Source organism: Lissotriton vulgaris, chromosome 9, assembly GCF_964263255.1.
Source record: "Lissotriton vulgaris chromosome 9, aLisVul1.2, whole genome shotgun sequence".
Lineage (NCBI taxonomy): Eukaryota > Metazoa > Chordata > Amphibia > Caudata > Salamandridae > Lissotriton > Lissotriton vulgaris.
This window is the reverse complement of record NC_141697.1, coordinates 851220234-851238654: the sequence shown is the minus strand read 5'-3', so window position 1 is coordinate 851238654 and position 18421 is coordinate 851220234. Positions and strand designations below refer to the sequence as shown.

Here is an 18421-nt window from a genome sequence, read left to right as displayed (position 1 = left end):
TGTATTGTTTTAAAGGGTTTAATTTTCTAGTCAAAAGTTAAGTTTCTCAGATTCTTTATTCATAAATCAATTTTTAATCAGGTTACAGAATTGAAAATAGGAAAAATAGAATTAATACAGAATATTTTAGATTGCATACTAAGCACTTCATAAAGGCAAGGTAATGAGGCATAAAATGTCTGTCAGAACTCTTTATAGAGTTTCAGGAAAAATATAATTCAAGAGTGAGTTTTGCAAGGCTAATCAATAATTATTAATTGGCAAAAATCTCCCATAAAGAGAAATAAATGCATAAGACAAATAAATCTTTTCAAAGCCAGTTAGTCAAAAGCATAAAACTTAAGGTTTTAGTATTAAAATTTGTCCTGATCTTTCAGCTGCTCTTTCTCTGTGCTGGTCTGTTCATCTCTGCTCCTCTGTGTCTGACACAAGCTGCTCCTTGAATGGCCCTCCCTTCACAACACCACAGAAGCTGTGATCTGCCAAAAAGCAAGGCCAGCCTAAGCCTCCCTAAAATATGTGAACAAACCCTCCTCCTCCCTCTATATCTCCTCGGACGCAATCTCCACCCAGTCTGCACCTGCGACATTTAAGTACCTAACTCCAATTTCTCGTCAGATCTGCTCCCTGACATGCCTCCTAAGGGGTCAATATTTATACCCTAAATCTTGGCTGACTATACTAACAATATTGCAGTTTCAGTAGAAATTTGCACTGTGATTAGTTGGCACAGGTGACATAGGGATCTTAGCATCCTGTTCTCATCCCAAGTCCAACCCATACCAGTTCTGACAATAGGGGCTTTATTCTAAAAACAATATACATAACATGTATCAATAAGAACATCTCTTGTAACTTCTCAAGGGACAAACTATATCAATCAATTTCCTGTCTCTCTTTCACATCGCACACAGGGATGACACTTTCCCACAAACACTGGTACATTTGCACTGTGACAGGAGTGTACAGATCATTGTGTCCTTGACCTATGTGTCTTCACTGGAGGCGCTTGGCAATTCATGCAGCTTGCACATTCTTCTGTGCGTGCATCTCTCATTCAGCACACTGCTAACAATTCTCAACCATGCTGGATTCTTAGGCAGCCATTTTTATTGTGGGCCCAAATGTATACTCAAGTAAAACAAACACAAAAGAATATTAATCTATGAAGTAAAGCCAATTATGTTCACCTCCCACCATTCTAATACCCTGTATTAATTATTAGCTAGTGAAAGCTATCAATTTAAAGCAGCCTTTCTATTATTTGTGACACAACATGCAAAATGTGCAACGTACAACATAGCATAAACAAGCACTAGTGCAAATTTTCAAAGCGCAAACAGTTAATACAAGCTCATAGCAACATGCTAACATGCTCTAATGTTTTAAATAGCTTTTCATGCTAAATGTGTTTGCCCCGCGTGTAGTGTTGGTGCATGGTTGATTAATTAATACATATTATAAGAAAGATCTGTTATGAACTGAATATTCATTGTCTAAATATACAACTAAGCCTCTTGAGATGGGAACGGAGGAACAAAGGTCTTTCATGGAGAGGAGACAGGAGGAAACATTTCATTCCTTATATCAGGGGTAGAGAGGCCACAGTGAGCCGTCCAAAGGAAACTGAAATCAAGAGGTTTTTTTTCACTGCAAAATGCATGTTATTTCAGCATAATTATGTGCTACTTTAAAAGTAAAAAAAAAATCTTAAATTAAATGTACATTCTATAGTGAAGTTAAATCTAAACTAAACACATTTTAATGACCCTGGATTAATGAATTGAGCATGGGTTTTAAATGAAAGCATTCCGGACTGAAAGCATTTTGACCAGGCCTCATTCATGTGTCATGTGTTTTCACTTGCACTAAAATTCTGTGTGTCTTTTTAAAATGCAGTTTGTCTGAAACTCAAAAAAGAGCAATGCATAATCTAGTTGCAATCTAAGCTACATCAATGGGACTTGTTAAGGTCCATGTGTGTTGAACAACCTCTAATTGACCTTCGTTGTCACCTGTATTGGGATACTTTTGTGAAGGTCCGTTTTCCCAATATGGAGATTGTGCCTCATGTATTACATTTTTTCAGGGTGTTCGCCAAGGATGTATTTTTGCTCCCTTTTTTATTCTAACTTTATATAAATGGCTTGCAGAACTATTTAATTGCCTGCTGTAAGGATATGCCTCAATCTAGGAAGTGATAAAACCCAGTACTCTTATATACCAATGACAACATTCTCATTGCGTGAATAGCAAATGAGTTACAGCCCTTGCTAGATGGTTTTACCTCTTTTATGAATCTGTTGGAACAAAAAGTAAACATGCCAAAGTCTTATACCATAGCTTCAGGGCTCCGGAAAACTGAGGTTAAAACACATGATTAGTCCTTCCTTATCTTCTCTTTCACTATTCTTTTTCCCTTTCTCCTCAAGCAAATTTTTATGATTATTTATGTCATTTAATTATTGTTTTCCATTGTACTTTTTACTGCTTCTTTATGGCATGCTATTTGTATTATTTTTCAAATGCTTAATAAAAATTTCCTCAAAAAAAACAAAAAAAAAAAAAAAAAACATGATTAGAGACATATTGTTAAGGAGGGTAAAAAGCTTCCATTGTTTGGGTATTTCTTTTGTTGAAGATTCAGAATAAACCTATTTTAGGTCTTTACAGTTTCAGAGGGATGTCGACACAGTCGTTAGATTTGCATCAATGTTTCAATATAGACCTGTGAAGGAATTATTCACATTTATAAGGCCAAGTGTTCTACAGAACCATTATATGGAGCTGGTGTCCTGGGACTTATTAACTCTCCAATATTACAGCGAACTGAGAATAATGTCTTACATAAATGGTTGGCAGTACCTAAGAGCAAAGCCAGGACAGTCTGTCATGCTGTAGTAGAGATTACCTATTTAGAGACTTGATCCGATTGGCCCCTATTATGTTGTATCACTAAATGTGGCAGTAACCAGACTCAGGGGGCCCGATTCACAGAATGAACTTAAGACTCAATCCTAAATTTACTACTATGTTGGTATTCACAGAATGCACTTACTACTTTTGGTATTCACAGAATGAACTTACTACTTTGGTATTCACAGAAGTTAGGATTTTGTCTTAAGTTTGTCTTAAGACAAACTTAAGACAGACTTAAGACAGACTTAAGACAAACTTAAGACAGACTTAAGACAGACTTAAGACAAAATCCTAACTTAAATCTGTCTTAAGTCTGTCTTAAGTTTGTCTTAAGTCTGTCTTAAGTTTGTCTTAAGACAAACTTAAGACGAAATCTTAACTTCTGTGAATACCAAAAGTAGTAAGTTCATTCTGTGAATACCAAAAGTAGTAAGTTAGTTCTGTGAATACCAAAAGTAGTAAGTGCATTCTGTGAATACCAAAATAGTAGTAGGTTTAGGATTGAGTCTTAAGTTAATTTTGTGAATCGGGCCCTGAATAATCAAAATCGTGTTTAATTGATTGTTTTGCTCACAATAGTGTACTCTAAATTCCTTGGTTTTCATATTTGAAACAAACTTTTCCTAGCAATGGATGTCCCTCAATATTATAATAATCCTGAAATCTTAGATGTAGTTTCAAAGGGTACCATGAAAACAATATGAGGCTAGGCTGTGTAACTTACAGGCAGAATCTCAAAAGACAGGGGTTACCCATTCTGCATTATGTTTTTCTATAGGGTCTGAACTGTACTTGACTCTTATTCAAAATGTTTAATACAGATTCAATCTCACTCGTTTTAGACGTAATGCCTTGCATTCTCTTCCCATACAGGGCAGATAGTTTGATTCATTCCACATTTGTCTTTGTGACTGATCCCTGCCTCAAAGCATCACTCACTTTATGTTATTTTGTGCAATTTATAGTGTTCCACGCAGTCATTTTGGTACCTCATTTGTGTGTGCTTCATATTAGACAACATAATACTTCTGTATCATATTTACAGAAATTAACTTTCCCTGACATTTGATATGCTGATTTCACCTTTAACAAAGCTGCACTTAGTTTAAGGAAACGTTATGGACTTTCTGCACTATTGCAACGTTATGGCTGCATCTTTTATTGCACTGATGGTTTGCATACGTTTTGTTAATTATTTATTGTACGTTATTAGCTTTTATGGAGTTGAATCAAGTATGATGATGATGAGATTTCCTTTCAAGTTCACATATGTTTAGTAAAATTTTCATTTGGAGATGTTTTCCATGACGTTTGATATGAAAAACCTCTGCATATGCAGTGACGCAAAACAAAGCAACATCTGTGACTTTTCAAAAGAGTTATGCATATTGGAATAGAGAACTGGACAAGAAGGCTTCACTTGCCATATTTAATCCAGATGTCCTCTAAAGAAAAAAGACTAGCAACTCAATGTTCTGCTTGTGTGACCTCAGTTTTAGCTGATTTTGTGAAGTTGCATGCCATGTTCCTCTGCCCTGGATCCTTGGTAGATGATTATTGGTTTACTCTCACCCACTGAAGCCACTGTCAGGGGTCTGTTTATCATTTTTTGTAGCTGTCTTCATTATGGGGAGTGGCTGCAGGTGAATCCCACATGCTCCACAGATAGGTGACGGCAATCCTCCTCCTCCCGACTAGCGATCGTGTCACATCGGTCTCCGCTTCCTCGGTCGCGGATCGGCCGAGATGTGGCTCCAGCTGTAACAACGGCGATTGCGACCATGTAGAAGGGTTGCTCAGCTGTTCCGACTGCTCTGATTGTTCAAAAACCCCAGAGGAAATAGATTACAGTGCTGCAGCGATGAGCAAGGAGTAGCTCTGGTCTTGGAAGAGCAAGAAGAGATCCGCTCGAAATATTTACAAGCCTTAATGTTAAGGACATTGCCAGAAGGCTTCTGCAGCCATCGACATGGGGGAGCCACCAGGTTTCACACCAGGGATAAGTACCTAGCTGAATACTAGTATTTATTTAGGTTACCTAGTAGTGGGTCGCTGGCTGGGCTCTCCCTTTACTTGAATTTTAATATCACAATTTTGAAGCATTTAAAATATGCTAATATGATGGGCAATCTGGGTACTGCTTTGGCCCTAAAAGCAAAAACAGGGACATCGCCAATAAAGACTGCCTTTGCAGTAGTGAGGGCAGAACGCAGCTTGAAGATATGCCAAGGGTCTGTAATAGTGTCAAGCCCTCTGATTTCGGAGGATGACTTAATGGTGGTTGGAACAGAAGCTGAGGTAGCCGGGTGGCTCCACAGCAGTTCTTGGTACCAGAAGGGGTGCTGGAGGTGGATTCCCCCTTACGGGGAGAAACATAGAATTGTTGCATCAACAGCAGCCAGTCAGAGGAAGACAAATAACAGGAGAAAATGAAAAATTTCCAGAATGAAGGCAAAAAAAAATCTACCCACGGTGGATAGTAATGAAGAAAGCACTAGCTCGACCCAAGGAAAGCCAAAATAATACCCGCTCTTCACAAAAGGGAAAGCAAAACTGTTTAAGTTTCAGGGGCCTTTATTTCATGCCAAATTAGGGCTTCCTGCAAGTATGCAGACTTCTATGATAAGTCTTATTGCAGGCAGCACAGTTGCAGGACAGCAATACTCAGCAAACAACATATGCTCGATCATCAGTGCGAGCACAGTTTCTGTCTCTATCCTTGGTGGCTGGTTTAAACTTGGGACAGCCAGATCTCTGTCTCTGGAAGCAGCAGGATCCCAGGAGGTGCATTGCTCAAATCAGCAGCAAGGAAAGAAGGCTATCATACAGGGAGATATAAAGACTATGCTGAACCTTATTCTGGATGAAATTCAAGAATTAAAAGCTGAACGAGCAATGGAAATAGCATCCATACAACTATGGCTATCTAAAATTGAATAAGCACTGTTTTCCTGTAAGAATTCAGGAGGCAAAATCAAGAGTCTCGCAGCTACGAGACCATATGAATGTCAGGCAGGAACAAGTCAACCTAGTAAGGAAGGAAACTTCTTCAATTGAGAGTAAAATAGATGAGCTGTAAAACCATTCACGCTGCTCTAATATGTGTCTGGTAGGAGTCCAGAGGGCTTGGAAGTTGTGCAGGTCCTTCAATGGGTAGATGCATTAATTAAGAAGAATGTTTTACATGAATATTTAGGTGATATGACAATCACAACGACACATAGGGTCCTGCTCAGCCATTTCCAAACACTAAGCTGCCACGTACGATTTCAGTAAATTTTGCTGACTTTCGCATGAAAGGACGGATTCTAGCGAGAGCCATTTATAAGAAACAAATCTCAACCGATGAAGTACCTTGCTGACATATTTCCGCTGACATGTCGGTGGCAGCAGCACTCCGTAAGAAAGAATTTGTAAAGTTACTATACTTGCTTAAAGTGCAGGGTGCGCAGGCAGCAGTTGCTCAACAGTTCAAATTAAGGGTACTGGTTAAAGGCCAATTTCACATGTTTGCCAATCTAGATGATGCACAGAAGTTGCTTAAAAAGATCTCCAACTAAATATGTAGCTGTGAAATGTGAGTAGGAAAATTGAAACAGATGGTTATAATGAATGTAAGGAATATGTTGACAGTGGGGATGGGGGTTGTGTGTTCACCTGAGGTGCAGCACCATGACACCCAGGGAGGGCGTATACCACTTTACCGCGAAGACTGGAAAGACAGATCGCCGGATTCGCGGTCTCTACACGGCCCGAGGTCCAGGGACATACGGACTGGGTGTAATAAACGCAGGACACACGCCGTTAGAAGATTACCTCGCCTGCATTGAAGCACATATTTATCAATAGTGAAGAGCGGATTATACCGATTATGTTCTGTTTACCTACGCGCTTCTAGATACGGCCACCAGTGTAATAACACGGATTTTTATAGATATTGTGACTGCGTCCCAATCAAAACTACCGAAGATTCGTAGGAAGACTTTTTTCAACCATTGAACGTCCACGATACCCTTACCGGGTTGGAATTATCACCGGTTAAGCGGGATTACAATATTCGCCATCATTACAAGAAAGCCCTGAAGAGTCAGAGCAATCTGTACTCTGACGAAACACGTGTCGGCTGGCGAAAAGATTTTTGTGGGCAATAAAACAGCGGAATATTGCTCAAACAAAAGAAGCGGAAAATATTATTTTCTAGAACGGAACTTACTGGATGTCTGTTTAAAATACATTTTGTACCTAAATTGATTTTTGTGTGCATAGGAAATTGCGTTGTATGTGCTTTGAGAGGGGTGTTGTGGGCCATCCCATCTCGCTTGGGGCCGGGGCATGGGAGGGCCCCAAGGTGTCTTTGGGTGGGAGAGGTTCAGGGTGGAGGGGAGAATGCATAGTAAAAATTAGCAGAATCATTGGGGCAAATCTAATTCTTAGAAATCTTTTTAGAAAGAGGGTTCAATTAAGAGTAGGCTCCCAGGGCAATGGGTGTTAAAGTACGAATAATATCATGTATTGTTAATGGAATGTCCAACAAGCAAAAGAATGGAGGCTTAATCAGGTGGTTAACTTCTTTTTCCCCACAAGTTCTATTTTTTAAGGAGACTCACCTTAAAGATAATTCACCCATTCTGTTTATCCTGAAATATTACTGCAAGGCATTTTTTGCTTCTGCAGGATTGGTCTAACGAGGGTAGAAATGTATCTGGGGCGAGGAATGGTTTGGGAGTGTGCAGGGATCCCAATAACAGTTGGATCTGGATTACAGTTAGTTATTAGTAACCTTCTTAACTTTGTGAATTATTCTACCCCCATAGTGGATGACCCTCATACAATTATGCAAATCAACGATTTGGCCATGGGAGCAGTGGGTCCTATAATTATAGGGGGGCGGGGTTTAACTTTATCCAGGATTTAATATGGCACACTTCAAACAAAAAAAAAACAGCTGAAGCTGAGGACTAAAAAGGTATTAAATGTAATGAAGCAGGATAATCAGCTAATTAATCCATGGTGTAGTGCTCATCCAGGACTCTCACAGTACACTTGTTTTTCTCGTTCTTTCCAGTCAGCTTCTCTTATAAAATATTTTCTTATTTCACATTCTCTTAAATGTGTGACTTCAGAAATTTGGGCTAATTCATTTTCAGATCACTCACTGGTTGGTATTGAAATAGAAGTGGAGGCACGGAAAAGGGAGAGGTCCAGGTGGCAGATGGACCTCTCCAATCAGGAGTGGGTAGCAAGTATAACGATATACATCACAGAGTTCTTTCAGCTAAATAAGGGTACTGCATCACTATTTTCAGTTTGGGGAGCTTTCAAGGCAGCAATACTGGGTCAGATAATGGTATTTATGGCTTCACAATTTAAAAGTCGAGCAACACATATAACAGAGCTCCAATCTGCAGTTGATGCAGCTTTGCAGATCAAGACTTGTTCTGCGGGCCACAAGCGTTAACGGAAACACAGTTGGCCAAAGCTAATCGTGAGCTACCAGAATTCTGCATTTTAGAGGAAATCGTAAGCTTGTGGCTGTTCCAACAGAAGGTGTATGATGAAAGCCAAATATTAGGGAAGTTCCTCACTTGGTTAACCAGGGTCAAGCAGGAGGCCGCATTGATCGTCGAGCTACAGGAACCTGAGTCAGGGGTCTTGGTCTCTGAAAAGGATGAGGTGTCTAAACTCATTTTACAGCATTATACTATTCTGTATGCTACTAAAGATAGGGGCTCAAAGAAAAGTATGCATCATTTATTTCAGCCTATAAGACTACCACATTTCTCAAACATACAGTTAGAGATACTAGCAGTAGATATAGCAGTATTAGAAATTCATCAGGCCTTGGCCTCAATGCCTTGTGGGAAGGCTTGTGGAAATCATGGCCCTCAGTCAGAGATTTTTTAAAGCATTTTCTACCAAATTAGCACTTTTTCTAATAGAACTTTGTAACTTTTTAAAAGAAGGGGAGAGGTTCCATCAGTTATTAAATAATGAGTAATTGTAAGTTTTGTACAGAAGAAAAAGAACCCTGGGGAGCTAAATTAATACCACCCAATCAGCTTATTGAATACAGATTACAAATGTTTAATGAAAATTTGGGCAAATCGTATTACTTCAGTGTCCAGACTGTAATTCATTAGGATCAGATCGGGTTTGGAGCTGGCAAGTGGATGTCCTCTTATACTGGTTTTCAGGGTATATATTGGATTTCTTTTAAGGGAATCAGAAGCCCACTCTAATAATGATGGTTGTTGCAGAGGAGGTTGACCCAGTAAATTGGGATGCTCTGTTTTATGGCTTCGCGAAGTTTGGCTTTCCTGCTCAATTCATCATTAAGCTCCTCAGTATATATCAGGGGGCTCAAACAAAAAGGTTTATTAATTCTAATTTAGCAGGCGTAGTTGAGAGAAATAGTGAAACTCAGCAGGTGTGTTCTTTGTCCCCCATTTTATTTACCTTTTGTATTGAACCCTGACAATCTGGGTCAGGGTAAATCCAGATATAGAAGCATCTGTAATGAGAATGGCTAAGTTAAAACTATTTGCGGGTGACAAGATTTAATACTTAAGGCCAGAAGAGAAAAATATTAAAATTACATTGAGAGAATCGATTGGTGTATTAACCAAAATAAAGTGGAACTGCTTTTATTAAATACCTCTTTAAGCAATCTTCCTCTGAATCTTTAGCAGCAGGCTTTCTCTTCCAAACTAATTTGATATTTAGGGATATATGTTACCAATTGTTATGCAGAGATTTACCATCTGAATTATGTGGGTATGATGAAAAAGATCAAGCATTTATTGGACAGGTGGACGTTTCATTCTGTTACACTAAAAAGATGAGTAGCTCTTATAAAACTGTCCATTTTACTCATGTTGATTTTTTTTACTAACTTTCCCATCAAAATTAGTATGACCTATTTAAAGGATTAGAAATGCTTTTTGAATGTTTCATTTGGAACAAGAAGGTCTTGAGGCTTAAACTTTCAGTGCTTCAACTAGACATAAGTCAGGGAGGATTGGCATTGCCGCAAGTATACTCCTACTAAGAAGCCTTTCCTATAGTTCAAAAAGTAGACAACAAGGGGTCGCTGGACTGTTTTTTGGAGGAAAAGATGGTGCTGGAAGCTGGATCCCAGCTCCCGGATCTTATCAAGATGGCCACATTTTCCAAAAAAGACGAGATATAAAACACTTCAGGAATATTGTGCTAGACTTCAAGCATTTTATTCCTCGAGCACGCTGTCTGCAGTGTATGGATATTTGCAGCTTAATGAATGTAAAGTTTTGGGTTTAGAAATACCAAACAGTCATGTAAGATTTTGGAACACAAATGGCTTTAAAGATCTGGGACATTTATTGGTGAGGGGGGGATGTATTGCCTGGCAAGATCCTCAAGAAAGGTTCGGCAATCGATGTAACCTGTTTTTCTTTGGGTTCAAGCAGATAACGCACCTTTTGCTAAAATATTGTCTTCTGTTGAGTGCAGTCTCCTCCTCAGTAATGGGCGCTTTATTTAGGATGAAGTTAAAGGGGATTGGGTAACTGGTACAGAGTACTGTGGAATCAGGGAGAGTGCCAGCTGGTGAATTCTTTTGGGATAAGATCACTCTGGTACCACAATACACTTCTCTGTGGCAGTCGATTTTGGAATTAGACAATATGGCCTTAAAAGCAGCGTACTTTAAGAGGATGTCCTTTTTGTCACCCTGGTCCGCATATTACACTCCTAAGCCCCTCCATTGCATATATCCAGAAATAGAAGATTGTTGCTTCCAATGACAGTATCAGGGGATGAGGGACTGGTACCATGCTTTTCTACCGGCCCAAAGGTTGTAAGTTGTTGGGAAAATATATATTCTGCCATAAGTATTGAATTGCAGAGTAGGATAGAACCGGAGGCAAGTGTGGCGCTCTTTGGGTTTCTGAGGTGGAGTCAGATTATGCCATTGGCTAAAGAGAGTGAACATTTATTTTGATTGCCTCTTTAGTTGCTTGATCCCTGATTCTGCAGAATTGGAAGACATCTAGAGTACCAGCCTATCAAGAGGGGCATATTAAAATGATTTGAACAAAGAACTTTGAAGAGGCATTTGCAAAAAGGGTTAGGGGTATAAAAAATCTTGTTTCTTCATGGTAGTTTATGGAGGGAATAGAAAATGATACAGCATATGATTCTGCAAAATGTACTGTGGTATATTGTGTGTAGCATACGGTATAAGGAGATAGTAGGAAAAGTATTAAGGCACGGTTGCACTTTTACTGATCATCACTTTTAACTAGTCACTTTATAAAATATATTTCAGATCATAGACGCTGCTATAATTTTTGATAAAAAGGTTAGGTTTGTAACTTGGTAGGTATATATTTTGTGCACCATTGAATATTGTAGAATGTTTACATGGCAGATCAGAGAGTGGAATCTGGCATGATGCACTTTATTTACTCTGTTCACTTTATTTGTGAACAGAATACCCTAATTCGCAAAAAAAATAACAATAACTTTAATCTAGGCATGTTCGCACTTTACAGAGATTTTCCAATGTAAACCGGAGCGGAATCCAGCAGACTGTACCTTATTTATCAACAGGAAATCATTGCTTGCAGAAATATGATAGTATGTTTATTTTAGGCACATTCGCATCTTGAGGAGATTTTCTAATGCATTTCTTTCTGAGTAAAAAATGTCAAAAAAAGAATAGAAATAATTTTTTTCTGGGAATGGTAAGCTGGAGAGTGGAACCTGACTTACGGCCCGACTGCAATGTCGTTAGGTAGTGCTCCGGATGAGGTTCGGTATTGTAGAATCTGATTCAGAACCCTTGTTTCCAGGGCACGAGTCCTAAAAAGAGAAGTGGGGGAGGCTGTCACCGGAAGTGACGTCACGAAAGGTGCGCTCCGATCTCGTCTCAGAGAGGCCAAAGAGTGAAGTCCAGCTGTTAGGCAGGGGGGACAGTGTCCCACCTGGTAAAATAAGTGGGGGGACGCCGTCCACCCGCGTGGTACCCCGACTCGAGCCCTGCTTGTTTCCTACCGAATCGCTCAGTTTTCCCAGTGACCGATTATGATGCCCGAAACCCATTGAAGCAGTCCGAATGGGTTACGAAAGACATCCGGGCAGTCTGAGTCTTTCAGAGCCAATTTGTACAGCTTTATGGAGCCAGTTTCCGGTCGAGGTATCACGATGACCGATTCGGACAGCTGTTACGATTTTGTTTGCCCGAGACGAGACAGCTTTCAGAATCGCTGTTTGGAGGCCCGTTGTGGGCCCTCTTTCACTTGGAAGTGTCCGAATGTGGCCCATGAGGGTACCCAAGGGACTCCTCTTCCCAACCATGTACAATGTGGCAGGCACTATGAGGTGCCCATCGCAGGGTGCAAGGTTTTCCCCAACCACCGGTTTTCTCAGTGGGATCCTGTGCTCACATACAGAACATAGGCTCCCATTGAAGTCAATGCGAGTCCGACCGAATGATGTTGGTAGGCATCATAATCAGTCATCTGGTCTCACAGGACCCAATTCGTTTGGAAACTATTCGGACAGTTTCCAAACGTCATCATAATCGGCCCCTAAATGTACTTTTACTGATGGAATAACATTGCTTATGAATGTCTAGCTGAAACAACATAAGATCTTAAAGATACAATCTATGATGTATAATAGTTGATGTCTATCAGTAATTAATGTTTTTGAACACCTTATGTATCTGCTCAATAATTATTTTTTTTAACAATTCTTGTTGCTGTCTTGCTGTCCTCTGGGGTTATCTTTTACCTTCTGGTCTGTGCGTTTGCTTTGCTAACTACAAATTAAAACCTGCTAAAGGAAAAGCTGGATTAGGAGAAGGAAGAAAGGAGATCATTATCTCTTGGGTAATCAACTGAATTTGACCTTAAAAACTGACATAAGTATAGACATTGATTGTGAAGACCACTACTAAATAAGGGATAGTGAGGCAATGTCAGTCCACAGTTGACACTGCTACTGAGCAGACTTAGAGGTGATTGGTGGATCTAGATTAAGAAGAAGTGAGGAGTCTAGTATGTTGTGTCAAATGGTGATTATCTCTCATGAATGCCTTTTTTTAACTGTTCTGACCTCTCTTGCTGCATATATGTGATCTCTCATATGATGATACTAAATATGAGCTTGATGCATAATAACACTACCGACTGATTTCATTTCTTCTCACCAGCGGGTCTTACCTGTCCCCAGAAGCTGCTCATTCCATGAAAGCAGTCATTGATCATATGTATCAAAGAATGAAGTTCAGGATCTTCAAAGTCATATCGCTTTCCAATCATAATGGCGCAAACAACGTTAGAAGTGACACATCCAAAAAGTTCCCTTGGGTCAAAAGGTAACCCTAGTTCATGGGAAGAAAACATTGTTGTCATTACTTAGACATAGCCCATGTTATTTATGCTAGGTCTCACTTATTATGAATTGTGTGGTTATTTGCAAACTCACAAGTACAGTCATTTGTCAATAACAATTCCCTAACACATTCCATTTCAATTGTCATTTATCATAACACACTTGTAGTGTGTATTATAACTCAATTAGGCCCTTACCTAGATCTAGAAGAGTCAGCTGTCAGTAACTAGGGTGGCAGCAACAACATTTTGCCATCCTGTACCACAACAGTCCATTAAAAAATAATTTAAATGTATTTGCCAATTAAATTAAATATTTCACCATTTCTGTATTTTTTGATGAATCCTTGTAGTTCTATTTTTCATACAGTTTTCCAAATGAAATCATCAAAATTGCTCTGATAAGGTCCCCAGATACCAACAATGACCCAGTGGGTCTCCAGGTTCCAAAAACGATTCAGTGGGAAACCCTGCAATCCAGTAGTGATTAAGTGGGGGTCCAAAGAAGCCAAACAGGTAAGAGCCACTGATTTAGGAAATCTGGGCCCATTAAGGTATGGCTTCTTATTCATTATCAAAGCAAAGTCTTAGGAGAACCAGTAAATTCCATTGTGTTTCACCAAAAGCCCCTCAAAATATAATGCGCCTGTTAGCAGTTTAGTTTTCCTCTTTTTAAAACCATCAATACCCACCTTTCATCTTTCTCAACTCTCCCAAAAGACAATGTATTTCATCCAGGATAAGCTCCTCCGTGCTTTTTTTCCCCATTCCAAAATCTTTCAGGGTCATGAGGGTAAAGCGTCGCATCTGCTTCCAACGTGCCATGTTGTTAGTGAATGCAACTCCTAGAAAACAAGTCAACACCTATTATTTACTGACCCATTAGTGGCTTTGAAGCAAGACCATAGCTCACATACAGTGCTGTTAGTTCAACATAGTATGTTGACCATTTGTGGGCCAGCTATGTCTCCTTCATAAAATACAGGATGTGTACTCCGTTCTTGAGTGTCAAACAGTGCCTATTTTTTTTACCTGACATATTTTTGCCCTAGCATGACATTAATCTAGCACATGGGCAGAGACCTTGGGATGCCCTTGATTGTGTAAGGTTCTGGCTCTAGACAATGAACTGGAGGGGCACACTAAGTGTGTCCTTATTGTGGACAGAGGACTGTCTTGGATGTAGTACATAATGCAGTGGTGCCAGGATGCTGTCTTTTGTATTGGAACATTAATAGTGTGGCCAGATATTTTCTCTATATAACTTGGAGTGAGGCTTACCAGCCCACTTTTGTAACATTCCACTGCTATGTGTATAAACAGACCTTGTGCTGGCATCCTATGTGTGTGTTGAGAGTGAGTGTATGTTTAGAGTGTTTAGCATATGTATGAATGAGGCTAAATACTGAGTCCAGTGGTATCCATTTTTGATACAGCTGTACTGGCTCTGCACAAGATGGAGGGTGAGGGCAGCTTTTCCAAACAGTGAACGTGTTGATGTTGAAGTGAGGTGGATGGAAGCTGAGCTACCCTTTGAAATATCTAAAGGTTTTTTGTTAGGAAGGACCTACAGAATAATGCTCCCTGAGCACTGCCATTTGGTTGATGGTAGCAGCGGGGAGTAAGATTGCAGTTTCTGTTGTGAAAGATGGGGCGATATCTAGGTCAGGCATGCACTTTTGCCCACCGTTGAATATTGCATCAGTTGGACTGACGAAAGCCAGGTGCAGAAACCTCACACTTCATTGTGTCAATATTGTGGATCTCTTGAGACAGCCCCAGTGCTAGCTGGTGTGAATGCATCACCCTACTCAAGGGCGATTTTAGGAGCAGCTTAAGGTAGACTCTGGAAAAGAGGGACATCCAAAACCAGTTCTGCAGTGTGAGACAGTGGATCCAGAGGCACCTTTCTAGGAAATGTGTATAAAAAGCTAACTAAAACTATTCCACTTTGTTCCAATTCCATGTCCTTCATAACCAGGGAAGAGAATGCTTCACAGAGTAATTTAATGACTGCTCTACAACCAGAGCTAGTGTCTGCTGTACAGCCAGTCTCCTGAAGTCGAGAGAGCATTACCTGAAATCTGTACTTTCTGTTGGAGGAGCTGAGTATCTTACTCAAAGTCTACCAGCCTGCTTGTGTGGACACAGAGGGAAGGAGTCTACCTGGGCCTTCAGGAGAAGAGACTGTCCAGGAGAGAAACAAAATCCTAAATATCCCAGTGACTGAGGGATATCCAGATAGAGACTATTATGTGAGAACAGTCTAGGAGCAAAGAACTCTGCACATGGTCTTTCTGGTCTCTCAAAACTGGTTCCTGGCCTGATCAGGGATGCAAATGCCATCTGCCTGGTTGGACTTGCACCTGCTGTGATTATCACATTGACTCCATCTAGGCTGCAAATGCTATTGGCCTTGTCAGGGCTACACCTGCTATGATCTCACATAGGCCTGATCTGGGTAGTGTCTGTGGTGATGTGTTGGGTATGGCATGGCACTAGATGACACATGTGCCTCTGACTGCCCCCTTTGAGTAATTTAGATTATTATTATCCCAGGGTCCTGACAAATTGCCATAGATCTTTCATGACTTTACCGGCAAGAAACATGTTGACCAATATTTACACTTTGAGCTAATATGGACCATTATATCCACTCTGGCCTACACTTCTTTTTAACATAACCTAGGGTCTTACACATTAAAGTTTGACTTATAATTCCCTATAAGTTATTTTTAAACTCACCACTCTGCTCATTCACAGCACCCTCACCTTCACACTCGTACTTCACAATGGCAGTTTAAAAGAGTTCCAGCAAAGAGCCCCCCTGCGGGGCCCGTTGGTCATTTGCAGGGCTGGCCCAACAAGGAGCTGCCCAATAATGAAGCATGCCACCCATTGGGGAGGTGTAAGGGCCCTTGCTCTTGAAGGACTAGATCACTCTGACTTGATCCTTCAGGCATTCCCTGACCAACCTTCCTACAGGAACCTCACACCTTCACGTATACCTACATCCCTGGGGGCAGGTGTGCTGGACTTTTATCATCCCTCTCTCCCTCCTTGTGATTTTTTATTATAACTTTTAGGCTTATCCTACAAACCGGGCAGCACAATCTTTATGATTCTGAGCTGGGGACAGGTCAGAATCATACAGACTGTGCTGCCCCGGTAGAACACATAACATAGCTGATCCAATATATTTATTGCTCACCATACTGTTTGTAGACCTTGTCACCGCTTGGCATCGCTCCTCGCCCAAGGAAATCTTCTCCCTGATCAATCAGCGCTTTTCTAACGTTTTCATATCCACATATCACAATAACTCGACGAAGGCCCAAATAAATTGTAAACAAATCCCCGTATTTTTTTCTCAGCTGTGTGAACAAAAATTAAAATAAACAATTAAGCCCTCCAATATCCTGTGCAAACACTTTTTTCTATAGTCATGTTTTTTGTTGGAGTGGTTAAACAATATGTTTAAGTATCCCATTCTGGTGAGGCAAAGGTGATCAAGTCTAATGTGAGCCAAAAAGATGGTGAACGTTTCTGTGAATTTGGGGAGGTGGGATGGGGGTCTGCAGATTTGGAGGAATGAAAATGTACATTTGGGAGAAATGGGGCTGTTAGATGGGAAGGATTTCCAGTCTGCCTTTGAGTTTTGCACCCTTAGTGGTGGTGTGCTTTTATGTGCAAGTGTGATGCCCCTAACTCATTAGTTTGTTTCCGATGGATTAGCATTTAGGGTTCAGGGCAGCATTTGGGCACTATGGGGCCTATCAGCAAGGCCAGGCGATAATTATCGCTAAGCTCACTTAGCGCTAGGATAATTATTGCAGGCTATCACTGATTTATATTGCCGAGATAGCATACTATCAGCAACACTTATCCCTGATGCGCTAAATAAACCAGCGATAGTTGCCAAAAGGTGCGTTTATCACTGGAAATCCAGTGATAAACACAGAACGACAGGCGATACCATGTTAATAGGGCTGGGTGGTCTCAGCCCTATAATCCACCACCCACAGGCCAACATTGTTTAGTAACAAGAAAAGCAGGCGTAAGGAAACCTGTAATGAGCGCGGTTAGCGCTCCTTTTAACATCGTTGCACTGGTTAGCGTGCAGATTGCTAATAGAAGTTATCAGCCTGATTCATGTACGGGCCGTTTTGCGTGGCCCTAATAGCGAATCATAGCGACTCGCTATTGAGGACACGCAAAACGGCATTCATGTAGGAATTGCTAAATCAATAGCGATTCCTACATGTTCTCTATTTGCGAGTAGCAATTTGCTACTCGCAAAAAAAGGAATAACCGCCTGATTCATGAAGCAAAATTGAACTCGCAAAGGGCAAGATTCTCAGAATCTTGCCTTTTGCGAGTGCAATTTTGGCATTTGGGATTCACAATCCCAAATGCAAAAATCGCTAATGAGGAATTAGCAAATATGCGAGGATTAGCATTTAAGGAATCTCTATTAGAGATTCCTTAAATGCTATTCATGACACTTGCAAAAATTGTGATTTAGCAAAATTGGGCCGCTATTTACCGAGAGGTCAGACCTCTCGGTAAATAGCAAAAACATAGAAAAATGCTTTTAAAAGCATTTTTCTAAGTTGCATGTTGCACACACACATGTCCTTTGGACATGTGTGTGCGCAACACCTGTTCAAATGTGCATTTTAGGGGTGCTACAGGGTGTCCTTTGGACACCCCTGGCACCCTTAAAATCGCTATCTGATTTGCGAGTAGCAAATTGCTACTCGCAAATAAGGGATACTCCCCATTCATTCCTATGGGCCTTTTGGCCCATAGGAATGAATGGGGAGTTATTCCTTTTTTTGCGAGTAGCAAATTGCTACTCGCAAATAGAGAACATGTAGGAATCGCTATTGATTTAGCAATTCCTACATCAATGCCGTTTTGCGTGTCCTCAATAGCGAGTCGCTATGATTCGCTATTAGGGCCACGCAAAACGGCCCGTACATGAATCAGGCTGTAACTCCCCATTCATTCCTATGGGCCAAAAGGCCCGTAGGAATGAATGGGGAGTATCCCTTATTTGCGAGTAGCAATTTGCTACTCGCAAATCAGATAGCGATTTTAAGGGTGCCAGGGGTGTCCAAAGG

The 18421-nt window shown here is 40.5% G+C and overlaps 1 protein-coding gene across 1 annotated transcript in view; it reads right to left on the bottom strand.

Moving 5' to 3' along the window:
* The window catches only part of LOC147692356 (cytochrome P450 2G1-like), a 452708-nt gene that overhangs the window by 299109 nt on the left and 135178 nt on the right, over nt 1-18421 (bottom strand). The window contains exons 3-5 of the mRNA XM_086938582.1: nt 16507-16669; nt 13988-14140; nt 13125-13285 (exon numbers count right to left, since the gene is read on the bottom strand). Coding sequence (XP_086794708.1) covers nt 13125-13285; nt 13988-14140; nt 16507-16669 — 477 coding nt within the window. The remainder of the gene's footprint in view (nt 1-13124; nt 13286-13987; nt 14141-16506; nt 16670-18421) is intronic.